At 46.3% G+C, this 16,818-nt stretch overlaps 2 protein-coding genes and 1 non-coding gene across 3 annotated transcripts; all 3 read left to right on the forward strand.

Moving 5' to 3' along the window:
- Positions 1-1,288: 1,288 nt before the first annotated feature.
- On the forward strand, positions 1,289-4,285 carry LOC133915042 (MICOS complex subunit MIC10-like). Its single transcript, XM_062358043.1, has 3 exons — positions 1,289-1,663; positions 2,795-2,940; positions 3,940-4,285. Exons 1-3 carry the CDS (start codon positions 1,468-1,470, stop codon positions 3,952-3,954), a joined length of 357 nt encoding a protein of 118 aa, XP_062214027.1. The 5' UTR covers positions 1,289-1,467; the 3' UTR covers positions 3,955-4,285.
- A 556-nt stretch (positions 4,286-4,841) lies between these two features.
- Positions 4,842-9,603, forward strand: LOC133915041 (phospholipase D delta-like). Its single transcript, XM_062358042.1, has 10 exons — positions 4,842-6,113; positions 6,296-6,412; positions 6,927-7,121; positions 7,314-7,574; positions 7,678-7,746; positions 7,931-8,078; positions 8,262-8,410; positions 8,589-8,756; positions 8,865-9,062; positions 9,147-9,603. The coding sequence occupies exons 1-10, from the start codon at positions 5,178-5,180 to the stop codon at positions 9,438-9,440; spliced, it is 2,535 nt and encodes an 844-aa protein (XP_062214026.1). The 5' UTR covers positions 4,842-5,177; the 3' UTR covers positions 9,441-9,603.
- Positions 9,604-11,010: 1,407 nt separating this feature from the next.
- On the forward strand, positions 11,011-11,084 carry TRNAV-AAC (transfer RNA valine (anticodon AAC)). Its single transcript has one exon. It is a non-coding gene; the product is annotated as a tRNA-Val (tRNA).
- The last annotated feature ends 5,734 nt before the right edge of the window (positions 11,085-16,818 follow it).

The raw sequence follows: 16,818 nt of genomic DNA on the forward strand, positions 1-16,818 counted from the left end.
ATATATCGTATTTCTAATATCCTTAATTATTTAATTATCAATTTTGTCATCACACACGACCTCCAATATTCAACTTTGATTGTTGGTTTTTATTTGAAAATGATGATAAAAATTATAAATTTTCTAAATTCTAAAGTATTTTTTATGACAAATCAAATGGTACTATATCCATATGAGCATTCCACGTATTTTCTCTTAAATCAATTATCAAAGTTGACGTCATACATATACGAACAGAGGGAGTACTATAAACCACTAAAAAAGAGACATCTTTTTGAATCAGAAAAATAAAAATAGTTATTTTATTATGTGGGTCTCTTAGTCTTTCCTTTCAGCTGTCCAGAGAGAGAGGTGAGGTGAAAATACTATGACAACCTTCAAGCTTGTTTAGCGAGTATTACGGGGAAGCATTATCTCGAATGTTTTTGCTATAGTTTAGATGTTTGGTCGAATTTTGATATTTCTTGCTGTCTCCCATACGAGAAAAGTTGTTAAATTTTAGCGATCTCAACATGCCCAATTCATAAGAACACATGATCTAAAGGTATCTCTAACAAATTCCTAATTTCGCTTTGTATAGTCAAATATAGAGAATCTGATTAAAAATACCTCTAACAGATGTCTAATCCAATGCTCAAAACTTACTGATACCTAGAATCAATGCTCTCATTAGCTACATATTGAGAGCACCCCTCGCTCCCAAAACGTTAGACCGCTCACAGGCCCACCCCTCGTTTGTGCTATTGTCAGAGCGACACCCTATCGCACTTCTGTATGAGACCCGCCTGAAGTCGCCGACTGTCTGTATCGCTCCACCCGATGGCTCTCTTTGCTCCCAGTGCCTCCGTCCCTATGCGCGCTCACTGGTGCCAACCCTCAGTAGGTGCAGACAGCAGACTACGTGTCGTGGAGGAGCCTTCTCACAGCGCCCGCACTGGACCTTCGCCGAGGCGGAGGCAGAGGCACTCGCGTCGAAGGCCGCGACGGCATCGGCGATGGAGGGGAAGGGAGGGGGCGGGTGGGCGCAACGTCAGGAGCGGAGGTGGCCTCGGGGAGCAAGGACTAGAGGCGGTGGGGATCTCCATCGGCTCGTGAAGAGGAAAGGGGGCGAGAGAAAGGGAAAAAATAGAGATGATATATGAGGTTCATCCGTTGGTGATGTAAGAGAGAAAATATAAAAAAATGTAATATTAAGAGTTGTTTAAAGAAAAAAAATTAAAAAAGAAAATATTATTAAGAAGACTCTATAAGGAGTGATTTTTTGAGCATCTACGGTAGATGCTCTAATTCGATGAAGAAACTTGGGTTGCTAGATCAGCTCTGCGCCCAGTCCAACCCAAAGCACCGCACCGCATCAGCATCCACCAGCCAGCCTCCCTGTCTCCGCGACTCCGCCTCTCTCTCTCTCTCCGCCGCTCCCTACACCGTTCGCGTCGGCTCCTCTCCTCGTGTCCCGAAACCCTCGCCATGGCGGAGTCGCCCGAGAACGCCGCCCCCACCCCACCGCCACCAGCGCCACTGGTGTCTTCCTCCCCGCCCCCGAAGTCAGGGATCCCGCCGCGGTACGACCTGGACGCCAAGTGGGACGCGTGCCTCGACCTCTCCATCCGCCGCGTCGCCTACTCCTCCCTCGCCGGCGCCTTCGCGGGCCTCCTCCTCTTCCGTAAGGAAGCCCCTAACCCCCCCCCCCCCCAACTTTACCTCCCCTTGCACTTTATCTCGTGAGATCTGTGTGCAGCGTGCTTGGTACTTCGGTGCTGGATGGGTGGAGTTAATTTAGGGTTATTGCGGATGCTCGTGTTACATCTTGATCGGTCAGCTCCGATGCGGGACAGGCTACATAGGCTACGCACGTCCAAGTGATTCTATCAGTTTGTGGATCAATGCGTGTATGAACCAGTTACTTTAGGGCATTGCAGAGAAATTGTTTTGACTATCTGCGGTTATTAGGAAGCCACATTTGTCGGAATTGAGTTATACAGTCAATTTGCAAGTATTGTGAGAAGTTGCAAGAGCGCAAGTGAAATTTCCTTAAGTTCATTTACTGTGTGACATAGAGAGAGCACTGCATTATGAATAGGCTGCAAAATGAGGAAAGTAAACCAAATGCGAGGAGGCTGATGTGTTTTTTTATCTGCTTGTCATTGATGTAGGGAGGCTGAGTTGCGTATTAGGTTTGTCATGACTCTGGTTGGTAACAACTTGTTTGCTTACTGTTTAGTTCATCAGACTTAGTTGGTGTAGACAGAGCTTTCGTGTCTGGTAGGCGCTCTGTGAATAGGCTTGATGAATTTGGGTTTGGTAACTAATTGTCCTGTGTCTTTTTTTTTGTTGATTAATGAGCAATTTTGTACTTACATTTGGAGTAGATTTTACTTTCCAGAAGTTTGTCTTTAAAAAGTTAGGTTTGTTTCCCGTTTACTACCTTTCCCCCCTCTGAACTGCATCTTGTTTCTTGTATGCTGCCTTGTTTGCTTCTGAAGTGAACTCCTTTCCTGTATACAACTTTTTTTTCTTTTTTCTTTTTTCTTTTTTCTTTCTTTTGTTTTTGAAGTACTTGAGCGCATCTATTTTCCATGCATGTTTGCAAGTATGTTTAGCAAACAATAATAACTTCTTCGGTTTCCACTAAACTACCCAAATTACCTTAGATTTCCACCCTTATTGACTTCTGAGATATGCCATATTCAGAAGCTACAAATTGTGAAAGAAGAAATTTTACACTCATGCATTAAGGACTGTTAAGTTACATTTGCTTGCAATTTGCATGTTTGACCTTTCCTATTTTATGCAGGTAGCCCAACTACGCGCTGGGCGTCAGTTGCACTTGGAGCTGGTGTGGGGATAGGGGCGGCATACACTGAATGCTCCTACTTATTCAATGGTGCTCCTCCAAAGTGGTCACCCAAAGTCTCAACTGTTCCTTCTGCTCACTCTGAGGTAATTGCTTTCTCATAATCCTAGTTAAGCTTTTGTGCTTCTGGTTAAACATTATCAGCATATTAATTGTAGTCCATTACTAAATTGACATAGATGGTGCTCTTTTTTTCCCTAAACCAAAGTGTGTCTTAATCCTGATAGTATATGCTACAATTACTTGCCCTCTATGTTTCTGAAAATCAATGTATACATATTTTTTTAATTTGTCAGATATATTGTTCTAAAGAGAATATGGTTATCTCACATGATCTCAGCCTGCCTAGTGTCTACTGGATCCATCTTCACATTTATGGGCTAAAATTTATTGCAACTAAACTCTAAAAAACATAGCTGGAACTACATGTTGGGAATCTGGAAGGGAATCGAGGTGATAGATTTGTTTTTCTCAAGTAGAACTCTCATGATCTTCTGAATGCAACTTGACTAGTGTACGGTGAAGCATTTATGGATGCTTTTTCCTAAATGCCCCAATGTTGCCAACTGCGAAAGAGAATCTGGGCACACACAACCTTGATTATACCGAAAAGTGCAGAACTGGTAGGTTTGGAGTAATTTAGTAAATTGCATATGCTATTTAGATCTATATGTATATAAGTGAGCTGCTGCTTGTGTTTGACTAGTGATTAATTTTCTTATCTAGAAGGCCAGTAGCATTTTTGTTTTCTGTAACTCTGTCTATCAAAACTCGTCTAGATCATGATCATCCAATGATCATATCCTTACAATAAAGCAGTAACTGGGATGAGAGCTGGGTAGTGCTATCTGCAAGTGAAGCCACTACTTCCCAAAAGTCCTTGTTATTAGCTCGTTTGATATTTTGGATAATGTTGTATTACCATCCTTGGGTGAAACTACTGCTTTCTTAAAAGCCCTGATGATTATCTCATGAACTAAGCACTTGCAGAGTGGAGTAATGCAGTTAGCAAAATTCTTCCCTTTGTGAAACCGGATCTTGCTTTTATATTCTTATTGATGCCCGTTTTATTTTTCTTTCATCAGGGAGAAGACAAGTAAACATTCTCATTGGATGGGTCCATCTCGGTGGAGTTTTGGAGTGTGTTCTTGAACTAGTTGCGTCATGTTTGATATCACGCTATTTATGGCCATAGTATGACATCATCGAAGTTAGCATGTACCACACTTCTGAGTCTTGTTTACACTTCGTGCAAACCTATTCCAATCGTGGTCTGATGACCCCTGGCTGCGCACTGCGAGAGCTTTGTAAGCTGCCTTCAATTGATGGCTCAGTGACCAGGAATAAATCTTCCATCATGTGACTTGTTAGCAGCGTGCATGCATGGTACACAATCCATTGCCGGGGAGGTTCCCTTGCGCTGTTCCTATGCATACTTAAGATGGTTCAATATTTCTGTTGTGTAAACGGTCAGTGTTGACCCTGGTCCCTTCAAATTGCTTGTGATTCTGACTGTTATCTCGATGGTTCTATCAACTCATGATTAATAGAAGTCCATTTTTGGTTTAGGCGAAATTTGGGCTTATCAATACGCGAAAACAAATGGTTGACCACGAGCAGCAGCAGCATCGCAACATGCCTTGGAACAGGTGTGGTCGGTGCATCGGGCGCACACATCCGCCAGACGGTCAACATGGCTGCGACCCGTCAAACCCGGACGCGCATGGCGGTTCAAACTCCATAGCTAATTGAAAGCAAATTTTATAGATTGATTTTGAACTTTTTAGAAGCAAATTTTATAGAATTAGATTTTATGAAATACTTTTTTTCTATGATGATATGTGTCATTTTTTTTCTCATCTTATAAATCAGAGGTGTGATTGAATTAGTGTCTCACAAAGATTTTTTATAGAAAAATTCTATAAAATTTACTTCCCACATGCACCCAGCCCTGAACTGACTGCTCCGAGCATCAGCATCCGTACACGGCGCGTCGCAACCCCTCCCCTCGTGGACCGAACTCAGCTGCAACACACCGGCTCTCCAACACCTGGTCCTTGCACACCTCAAGGGCTACCCCAACAGCACTAAAAATGTCAACGGCATGGCCGGCGCCAACACCCGGACCAGGCTCTCCGCCCCTCCCCAATTTCTCCGCTTCTCCTCTTCTTCTGCACCCCCCCCCCCCGCCTCCGTGTGCTCCCCGCCCCCATCTGGCCGGGCGAGCCTCAGGTCGGCGCCGCCATGGCGCGTTAGCTAGCTTTTGATTCCTCCCGCCTCGGCCGGCGCATTGTCTCCGTGCGCACCCGTCGGCATCGTTCCTATGGGCAAGATCACTGCCGAGTCTGGCGCCGCCGTGCTCCTGCACGGCGACCTGGACATTCGGATAGTAGAGGCCAAATGCCTCCCCAACATGGACATCATGTCGGAGCGGATGCGCCAGTGCTTTGCCTGCGGCGGCGGCGCGGGGGCGTGCGGTGGGGGGCAGCCCGCGCCCGAAACGCACCACCGGGGCAGGGGCACGAAGAAGCTCATCACCAGCGACCCCTACGTCTCCGTCTGCCTCGCGGGCGCCACGGTCGCGCAGACCCGCGTCATCCCCAACTCCGAGAACCCCAGGTGGAACGAGCACTTCCGCGTCGAGGTCGCGCACGCGGTCACTCGGGTCGAGTTCGACGTCAAGGACAACGACGTGTTCGGCGCGCAGCTCATCGGCGTCGCGGCCGTGCCCGTCGAGAAGATTGCCACCGGGGCGCTGATCAAGGGCTGGTTCCCGGTCGAGGGGCAGTACACCAACCCTCTGAGGCCATCGCCCGACCTGCACTTCTCAATACAGTATCAGCCGATTGAGGAGAATCCGTTGTACAAATATGGGGTTGATGTTGGTTCTCTGTATCCCGGCGTGCCGAATGCCTATTTCCCTCTCCGGAGAGGAGGCAGTGTTACTCTTTACCAGGATGCCCATGTCGCCGATGGCACTCTACCTAAGATTGAGATCGATGGTGGCAGGATTTATGAACATAGCAAATGTTGGGAGGACATTTGCCATGCGATCATCGAAGCGCATCATCTTGTTTATATGGTTGGCTGGTCTATTTATCATCCTGTCAAGCTTGTGAGGGAGCCTACCAAGCCGTTGCCCGGTGGAACTCCATCAACCCTTGGGGAGCTTCTCAAGGGCAAGGTTCATGAGGGAGTCCGCATCGTGATGTTGATTTGGGATGACAAGACGTCGCACGACAAATTCCTTTTGAAAACGGTATGATTTGTTCTGTGTTATCCAATGTATGGGTGCTTTTTATTTCCATGAGCACTTTTTGTGATATTGTCCTTCTGCTGTTTTTACAGAATTTAAGTCTGTTCAATAAGTTCTTCATTTATCGCCAAAAAAGAAACTTCGTCGAAGAATGGTCTGATAGAAATTATTTAGGTTGAATGCAGGATGGTGTCATGCATACACATGATGAGGAAACTAGAAAGTTCTTCAAGCATTCAGGTGTCCACTGTGTACTTGTTCCTCGTTATGCCAGCAATAAACTTAGCATTTTCAAGCAGCAGGTGAGGATTCCAATCCAATGTACTGCTAAAATTATTTGCCTTGTAACTGCATTTTTTTTTAAGAAAACTGCATATGACTGACTGCATTTTTCTCTCCATGTGTACTGCTCACATATTTCTTCAAGCAAAATTGTTACTTATGGCAACATTTCCTGAAAGTTGATGTACTTGATGGTGTAATAATTACTGCAGTCTTCAACATACGGGAAAGGCTTACCAGTTTAGTTCTATAACATGCACATAGAATGTGAACATGGTGGGGATCAGAGTCGCAAAGCATTAGATGTTAGCAGACTGCTTATCATGCTTCAAGGTTACTGTTGACATGTACATTCTCAACGATATTCCTTTTTGCAAGGAATCTCAACGACCTTCGTGACTTCCAGAAAGCTATATACATGCAACAAACTTCTCCCCCTTTTCCTCCATTTATTCATAGGACACCACAGGATTTATAGTATATGCTTGAAAAACATGCTGCGACACATGGTAATGTAAGATTTTTCTTGTCCAGGTTGTTGGAACTTTATTTACACATCATCAGAAATGTGTGATTGTCGACTCACAAGCTGCTGGAAACAATCGCAAAATAACTGCTTTTCTTGGTGGTCTAGACTTGTGTGATGGCAGATATGATACGCCTGAACATAGGCTTTTCAAAGACCTTGATACTGTTTTCAATAAGGACTTTCATAATCCTACGTTTCCAGTAAGTTCTTCTGTTCATAAACGGTTTGGGCTATAGAGTTCCTACTTCCTTCTTTTCTCTTTTCCTTACCCAAAATTTGCAGATTTTTTTAAAGGTTTCAATAAAATGTATTGATACCACAATATATGATATGACCCACTCTCCTTTCTAATTATGATCATCAACATCAGTGCATCCTTTTCTGATTTGCAGGTTAACTCGTATGGGCCAAGACAGCCATGGCATGATTTACACTGCAAAGTTGATGGTCCTGCTGCCTATGATATACTGACAAACTTTGAACAGCGATGGAGGAAAACTACAAAATGGAAAGTCAGCCTTAAGAAAGTTGCAAGTTGGCATTACGACATGCTGATAAAGCTAAACCGGATGTCATGGATTGTTTCACCTGCTACGGATGAAGCAAATGCGCATGTTTGTGATGAACGGGACCCAGAAAACTGGCATGTACAGGTGTAAGACTTAGTTTTGATCTCAGAAACTGTCCAATGTCATCATGGATTGTACTGGTCTTTTTTTAGGGAAAATGCTGTTACTTATTTTGTTGTTTGGCTAGGTTTTCAGGTCAATTGATTCCGGATCTGTGAAAGGATTTCCTAAACTTGTTCAGGAGGCAGAGTCACAGGTTAGGCTCTCTGCCATGCCATAAGATTTTTTTTAAAAAGGAGGATCTTATTTTTGACAACTGGTTAAAGTATGCATAATGAAAATTTCAAAATTAGTGCCCATTTAAGTGCTTCTTTTGACAACTGGTTAGTTCTATGGATATGTTTTAGTATTGAGTAGCTGTTACCTCATTTCTTCTGCAGAATCTTGTTTGTGCAAAAAATTTAAAGATTGACAAGAGTATACATAGTGCTTATGTGAAAGCCATCAGGTCTGCACAGCACTTTATATACATTGAGAACCAGTATTTCATTGGCTCTTCATTCTGCTGGCCTTCAAATAAAAATGCAGGTACAAACTGCATCTATCAGACTTGCCCACTTTTTGTTTCAATGCAATTTGCTTTGCTTCGCAACCAGTAGTTACATACATATGTTAGTTTCAAATTTGGCTTAATAATAATTTGTTAATCACAGTGTCAGCATAATAGATAGTTAGATCTCAATATTAAGGGGCAATCTCTCCTGAGATCAGGTGCGGATAATTTAATACCCATTGAGCTGGCCTTGAAGATTGCAAGCAAGATCAAGGCAAGGGAGCGATTCGCAGTCTACATTGTCATACCAATGTGGCCTGAAGGCATCCCAACCACGGCTCCCATGCAGCAAATCCTCTTTTGGCAGGTCTGCCCCCCATCATATATATCGTTCCATTATGAGCTGAAATTAGCCTTTGGAATACACAGCCACAGGTTGTAGAATGCCATTCCTTGTGTACTAAAGACAAGTTTCTCTGTGTTCTTGGAAAAGAAGACACCTTTCTGGACAGATCATGATGTTTCAATATGATCTCGTTTTGTAGGGGCAAACCATGTCTATGATGTACAAGATTGTAGCGGATACCCTCCAGAGCCAGGGTCTCCTTGAAGCCCATCCGCAAGATTACCTGAATTTCTACTGCCTCGGGAAACGTGAGCTTGCCGATGACGTCTCATCTCCTACGAGCTTATGCAATGACACTTCTCCTCTGGTACAACAAATCCAGCCATCCTCTAGTACCTTTTCCTTGCGCAGAAAGTGGAAGTGACTGACAACAAAGTGTGTCCTGTTCTGCTCTTCTGTTCTTGAAAACCTCCAGCGCACAGCTCAGAAGCTCAGGAGGTTCATGATCTATGTGCACTCCAAAGGGATGGTCGTCGACGACGAGTACGTCATCATCGGATCGGCCAACATAAACCAAAGGTCCATGGAAGGCTCCAGGGATACCGAGATCGCAATGGGTGCGTACCAGCCTCACTACAAGTGTGCTGGAAACACCGGCCCTCCTCGCGGGCAGGTATGCCGCATCACCGACCAATTCCTCCAAAAGCTTAAGATGAGAGCGCGCTACAATTACTGTGGTCTGTATCATCGTCTGCAGGTGTACGGGTACAGGATGTCGCTGTGGGCGGAGCACCTGGGCGCGGTGGAGGAGTGTTTCCGGCGGCCGGAGACGGAGGAGTGCGTCCAAAAGGTGAATAAAATGGCGGAGGAGAACTGGCAGACGTACGTGTCACCGGACATGGAGGAGACGAGGGGCCACCTGATGAGGTACCCCATCAAGGTGGACAAGGACGGCCGCATCGGCGCTCTGCCGGGGCACGAGTGCTTCCCAGACGTCGGCGGCAAGGTCCTCGGCACGCAGACCTCGCTGCCCAATGCCCTGACCACGTAACAGTCATTTCCTCTTAAGCTGGATTCTTGCTTTCTGCTAAGTGCCAACTTTTGTAAAAATTATCAGCACCTGTTTGTTTATGAATTATGAAATATCGTGAAAGGATGTTCGTCTCTACTGACAAGGAGGGGAAACAAACAAAACATGAATTATTGTTGCTGTTGTTACGTTGTCATGGATGGAAAGAAACATACGCATTTTCAACCAACGGGAGCAGCCTCCGGGCCAAATCGTATAGAAAATCAAGGATGAAGGTGCTCTTTGGGCTTTCGCAGTCGCGCGCCACCTTGACGTCTCATAGCGCTAGAATAGGTCACCTCTTTTGGGGTTGGGAATTGTTGGCCGGGTTCCCTGACACCCTCTGTTTTGATTGTTTTTTTGGCTCTTGTAAAACCCTGGTTGTAGTCTTTCGCGATTTTCTTCTGTTTAATACAACGAACAGTTCTCCCGTTGGTTTCTTTCAAAAAAAAAATTGTTCCGCAAGTTGATCAGTCGGTAATGCAACTGCTAATATAAATGATTTTATCCTTTTCCTTCTACTAAAAAAATAGGGGGAAAAAAGATCAAGTGTTACTAGAAGTGGTCATGCTTAAAAGGCTTAAACCCTCTAAGAAGGTGAAGAAGGGAGTGACGCACCTCGCCTTGGCGAATGCTAAAGAAAAGCAGGTACTTATGTTGATGAAGTCTGGAGAATCAAGTCAAGATTAGGAGCGACATTGTTAGTGTTAATCTTGACCTGTACGTGTTGCTGTTGTGTTCCGTCGAGTCGTGAGTACATGCACGCTAGTTGTGAGTGGGCGCTGCATGCACGAGTTGGGGCCTGTACAACGCTCCTACATGGCCTGGCGCTTACGGGCCGTTTCCATCCGAGCTTGCCACGGTGGAGGCCAGCCTGATCGCTCAAGGACTTTTGTGGGCGGAATTGTTGCTCCCTCTGGCGGTCGATGCGTCAAACAGTTTGCCTGCGACCTGATGGAGTCTGGCACTTGGTTGTTACCTGAGGCAAAAATGGTTGAAGCAGCTCGGGTGTATTGCGGGTGAACGACACTTAAACCAGCTCTTAAATTTAACGGTCCCTTTAAACATCTATAAAATAGGAATCCCCATTGTAGGTTGAGGCTCTTGCATATTTACTTGATGATGTAGCACTTTTCTCTCTCTTTAAGCAGCTAGATAAGAGTCTTTGTATTGCACATGCCCTTAGTAGAGTGCGTTGGTGGGTGGCCGAGTCGTGCGGCCAAAACATGGCGTGAGTTGTTGCGTGCCTACATAAGGCTCTGTAATCAGCGCAGTGGAGCGTTGGTGAAGGGAAATGTGAGTGAGAGGCTCTGATGTGCAGTGCAGAAAAATCTCAAGAGGGAGTTTTGTGTGCTCACTGGGCGTTGTGCTTGCTAGCTTCTCTACAGTACGTAGAGTTGAGTTCTCGTGTTGAGTTTCAGCGCGTGTTCGAGTGTTAGCTTCCTTCTCTGTGAGTGAGCTGGGACAAACACAGGGAAGATCCTATCCTAATAGAAGGATTTTTGGGCACCGGTTAAACAATATAATCACCCTTTCATGAGCCAAGACAAAAGGTGTCGTGGTGTAGTTGGTTATCACGTCAGTCTAACACACTGAAGGTCTCCGGTTCGAGTCCGGGCGACGCCAAGCAACATTTTTGTAGTATAAGTTTATTTTGATTTTTTTTTCTGCGGTAGCATACGTGGCAGTACTAAAGCATTGGGGTCTCAGAAGATCCCAGTGTTGCCGAGCACTCCGCTGCCACTCCTTGTTGAGTTGATGTAGTTTTTCAGTTTCAACAAGCCATAGGCTGGAGCTGGATCTAACATATTTAATGTGTCAGCTGTTCTTTGTCTTCGCAACTGGGGCCTCCCACTGCACTGCACTGTACTGCACTGCACTGCATACAGGTGCCAACTATTGGTTGCTTGTCTACTTCCAGGAGTAGTGCGCTTTGTGTTGCGCTTTGATCGCAGTGCAGGCTGACAAGTCGTTTACTCGTTTTAGAGCAGCTCCGGTGTATGGGAAAAACGAACCCTGACTCAGGGAAAGCGAACCAAATATATTGGAGTAGTCGAACTATGGGTGTCAGAAAGCAAAATCGGACTCCAAATATGGTTCGACTCTTGCCGAATAAAAAAATATTTCCTGCACATGGCCGTTGGCTAGTAGCCGTTGTTCCAACCGACCGTTGCTTCTGCTTGCTCCTCTATATACATGTCATGCGTGTTCATTCACACACACATTTTGCTCCAAACATGAAGAACTCATCTACATCCAGTTTTACAAATTTGCTGAACTCTTCAATCTCAAGTTCAGATGCTGAAAATCCAAATAGTCAACAGTACCCTGGTTTCCCATCCCTATTTCCCATGAGTTTTCCACCCCACCAATCTGGCCCCAGTTTTCATCCTCACTACCCACAAAATTTCAACCCATTTGGAGTTCAATCTGGTTACCAACAATTCCCAACTTCAAGCTATCATGGTGTTCCTTTCCATGGCAATTTTCATGGAGGGGATATGGCTGGCGAACCATCATCACCGGTTGGTTCAGCAGCTTTCTTTGGAGTTGCTGGCGGTAGTGGTTCAAGAGGTGGTGACGAATCAGCTTCTCCAATCTCTTCTCCAATATCTGCTGCACAGAATACAAACAAAGGACCTGTTATTGAAGAATGGAGCGACGTCGATTCAGATGAGGAAAAGAAAGGTGGGCGTAAATATTGGTCTGAAGAGGACAACATACGGCTAATAAGTGCTTGGTTGAATAATTCCAATGACCCAATCGATGGCAATTCAAAGAAGGGTTCTCATTACTGGAAGCAAGTTGCTGAAGAATACAACAAATATGCTCCGAAAGGTTAGAAAAGAACAGCTATGCAGTGCAAGAACCATTGGAATTCAACCAGCACACTTGTTTCAAAGTTCCATGGATGTTGGACATCAATGAAGAACACATATGCGAGTGGGCAATCTGATCAACAACTTATGGAGAAAGCTCATGCAGAATACAAAAACGTGATGCAAACAGAGAAGCCCTTTGCGTTTGAGTATTGGTGGAGAGTGGTCAAGGATGAACCTAAATGGCTTAATCGAGATGTGGCTGCTGACATGAATAAGAGGAACAAGGTATCTGCATCAGGGGCTTACACTTCTTCTTCAAATCAAGACACAGATGAAGTAGTTGGCCAACCTGAACGTCGTCGACCACAAGGGCAGAAGGCAGCCAAAGCGCAGCGGAAGGGTAAGGTAAAGGGCAGACTGTCAGAAGAACATGTGGAACAATTTAATGATATCCAAGTAAGAAAATCAGAGGCAATAGAAAACATGGCAGCAGCTGCAAGAGAACATGCTGAAGCCATTACAGTTCAGGCTGCAGCTGATAAAGAGAAGGTTAAGGTAGAAAAACTAAAGTGTTTCAATGAACTCTTGAAGATTGATACCTCATCATACAGTGAGGCACAAAAAGCAAGGCATGAGAAGATGTTGGACTACTTATCTAATGAACTTTTTACAGATGCTTAGTATGTATGCATTGATGTTTAGGAGGAAATATATTTTCTTATATATTGTGCTAGTTATATATTTTTATATTAAGTCAATCTCTGTGTACTACTTTGCTTGCAATATATGAAGTTATTGTAATGCCATGAATCTCTGTACCTTTGAGTTGCATCTGGTTGTTTGCTCTTTTTAGCACTTAAGTCAGTCTGGCATACTGACCTGCAAATGAAAAATAACACTTAAGTCAGTCTTGGAGTTGTAATAGAAAGAGCTCCATGGAGAGCTCTGGTAATTTGAACATAATGAGCATGCAAGGTTCACTTTGACAATTCAACAGAAAGGTATTAAAATCCTTCAAACTCAAGATGCATATATGAACGAATAATCCACATAATTGAAATTCAGTACAACCAGCAATCCAGCAAGAAGTATTGATGGGATTCAAAATTACCCGATTACTTTTGTGGTGGTACTCCTCTTCAATTCCAGCATATGGATCCATCTTCAAGTTTAAATAGATAAATTGACATTAGAGAACTTCTGTAGTATTTTATTTGCAACAGAAGGATGGATGAACAATGTAAATTAAGGGATAAATACTCTTTTATAGCTTTAATATTTTCAATCATTCAATGCAATACCATAAGAATGCCATGAATCTCTGTACCTTTGAGCTGATGGAAAAAATAGTTTAAAAGCAAACTAGCCGTTGTAAAACTAGCCGTTGTGAACTGGCATATACAAAAGGTGGATGAAGCCTCCTTCCACCCCCACCAGCTCCTCACATCCACTCTACTCCACCACATCCCCACATCCACTCCATTCCAGCAGATCCAAACATACACTCCACTCCACCAGCTCCAAAAATGTCCACACAATCTAACTCCCAACCTCACAGCTCCGGAAATCGCAACATTGATGTTATCCCATTTGACTTGATTTGGGACTACATCAATGATCCTGTTGAGGCTCAGATCGAAGAGGAGATTAGATCTCAAATTGAGGAGCAACAGAGAGGTATATCAAGTCAAAGCAGAAGGTTTTCTCGAAGGTACATTAGAAGAGACCGTCAAGATGCTGAGAATCGGCTGAGGGCTTACTACTTCTCAGAAAACCCAATGTACACCGATGACCAGTTTCGTCGGAGATATAGGATGAGAAAACATCTCTTTTTGCACATTGTGCAAACCCTTGGTGATTGGTCTCCATTTTTCTGTCAAAGGAGCGATGCTTTCGGTAAGGTTGGCTTTTCACCCTTGCTCAAATGTACAGCTGCTATGCGAATGTTAGCATATGGAACCTGTGCTGATATGTTTGATGAAAATTTACAAATTGCTGAAACCACAGTCATTGAGTGCTTGAACAATTTCTGCAAAGGTATCATAGACAATTTTGGGCAGCAATACCTAAGGAGGCCCACTAATGAAGACATTCAGAGGTTGCTTCACGTGGGGGAGGCTCGTGGCTTCCCTGGCATGTTGGGAAGTATTGATTGCATGCATTGGGAGTGGAAAAATTGTCCAGTGGCATGGAAGGGACAATATACCCGTGGTGATTATGGAGTACCCACCGTCATGCTCGAAGCTGTTGCCTCACATGACCTATGGATATGGCATGCATTTTTTGGTGTTGCTGGGTCAAACAATGACATTAACGTGTTAAACCAATCTACCTTGTTCACAGAACAGCGGCAATGGATAGCTCCAGAGGTTCAGTTTACAGTCAATGGCAATCAGTATAACATGGGTTACTACCTGGCTGACGGTATATATCCTGAGTGGGCTGCATTTGTGAAGACATTCAAAGTGCCTCATGGTGAGAAACACAAATTATTTGCTGAAAAGCAAGAAGGAGCAAGGAAAGATATTGAATGCGCATTTGGTGTTTTGCAATCTCGTTTTGTCATTTTACGCACCCCAGCACGTATGTGGCAAACACGAACTCTTGGTGAGATCATGTATGTGTCGGTGTGTTTAGAACCAGGGGTCCCTAAGTCCCGAGGCCAAACCGGCCGCCCACCACATATCACCACCCTGCAAGGTAAAAGCAGAGACTCGGGAGAGGGTGCTCGGGGCTGCGCGTGGCAGCCCCCGAGGACTCGGTGCCCCGAAGGTCCCTCTAAAGTGCTCGGGAGAGGGTGCTCGGGGCTGCACGTGGCAGCCCGCGAGGACTCGGTGCCTCGAAGGTCTCACTCAAGTACTCGGGAGAGGGTGCTCGGGGCTGCACGTGGCAGCCCGCGAGGACTCGGTGCCCCGAAGGTCTCACTCAAGTACTCGGGAGAGGGTGCTCGGGGCTGCGCGTGGCAGCCCCCGAGGACTCGGTGCCCCGAAGGTCCCTCTAAAGTGCTCGGGAGAGGGTGCTCGGGGCTGCACGTGGCAGCCCGCGAGGACTCGGTGCCCCGAAGGTCTCACTCAAGTACTCGGGAGAGGGTGCTCGGGGCTGCACGTGGCAGCCCGCGAGGACTCGGTGCCCCGAAGGTCTCACTGAAGTACTCGGGAGAGGGTGCTCGGGGCTGCACGTGGCAGCCCCCGAGGACTCGGTGCCCCGAAGGTCCCCCCAAGATGCTCGGGAAATAGTGCTCGGGGCTGCACGTGGCAGCCCCCGGGGACTCGGTCCCCAGAAGGTTCGCGCAAGATCGTTCAAAGACTCAAAGGGCCCCGTCGCCAGAGTGTCATCCAGTCAAGGGCCCGATGCCGCATTTAATAGGCGCGCGTGGCCTGGCATTCTGACATCCTGACATTCTCGGCTGCCCACGCCCCAGTGTCAGACCCGGCCATGCCCTGGCTGGGGGGCGTGGGTTCATTAAATGCACGGGTCCCGTCCCGTTTCCACTTGCGCACCTCGGGATAACGTTACCAGAATCGAAGCACTCGGCCTGCCACCCTGCCCTGGCAGGAGAACAAGACAGAGTGGGCGCACCGGGCACCTCTGAGGCTGTCCGGTGGGCCTTTTTTTTTTTGTGGCACCCCGAAGCTTCCGCAGCGGCTAGTGGTCGAATGCGCGCCGCCTTCCTCCACCGCCCCTGTCACTTCGCCAAAATGAGATGATTAGGCCTTTCTCCGTGGCACCTGGGCATTGGCATCCCCTCTTTCCCATTCAGGATATGTCGAGGTCGGCGCATCTATAAAAGGAAAAGAAGGGGGGCACCAAGAAGAGGACGGAGAGACGAACAACAAAAAAGAGGAGGACAAGAGAAAAACAAGAGGTCAGTCGAAGAACAGGAAATCACCACCCCCGATCACAAGACAATCAAGAAACCAGCTAGCTAGAACATAAGAGCCTCCTGCTCTTTGTAAACAGCTCTCCCTCGAGAACCAGATATACCCTTGAAGGATCTCCTTCAAGGATAGATATAACACTCATACAGGAGTAGGGTGTTACGCCTCCGCGCGGCCCGAACCTGTCCAAAAACCCGGTGTCCCCGCAAGCCATCGCATTTTATTTCCTTTTCCGCTCATTTCCCGTGCAAGCTTTTCTAGGATCATCCCCCCGGCCGAATCTCTAAAAAGGGGTCTCTCGGGATCCCTGCGACAGGAGTTCACTCTCCGACAGCTGGCGCGCCAGGTAGGGGGGAATATCCCTAGATTGTTTGTTTCCCTTTTTTCTCCACAGGAAAAGATGGCCGGTGGGCATCGTCTCCAGTGTTCCGGCTCCACTTCCAGTAACGGAACGCCGCCCCACGGCCAAGAGGTTTTTCCCGCCCAAGGGGATCAGGGCGCTGGGCCCATCAGCGCCGCCGCTGCCGGCGTGCTCTCTGACCCCCAGCAGATGGTCAGGGCCCCGGCCGCTAGGCCCGCCTCTGGATCACGTCGGGCGCCGCCCCGGCGCAGGCTCGCTTTTAGTGAGGCCAGCCCAGGGAGCGCCTTGCTTGCAGCGCA

Source organism: Phragmites australis, chromosome 4 (genome assembly GCF_958298935.1).
Source record: "Phragmites australis chromosome 4, lpPhrAust1.1, whole genome shotgun sequence".
Classification (NCBI taxonomy): Eukaryota; Viridiplantae; Streptophyta; class Magnoliopsida; order Poales; family Poaceae; genus Phragmites; species Phragmites australis.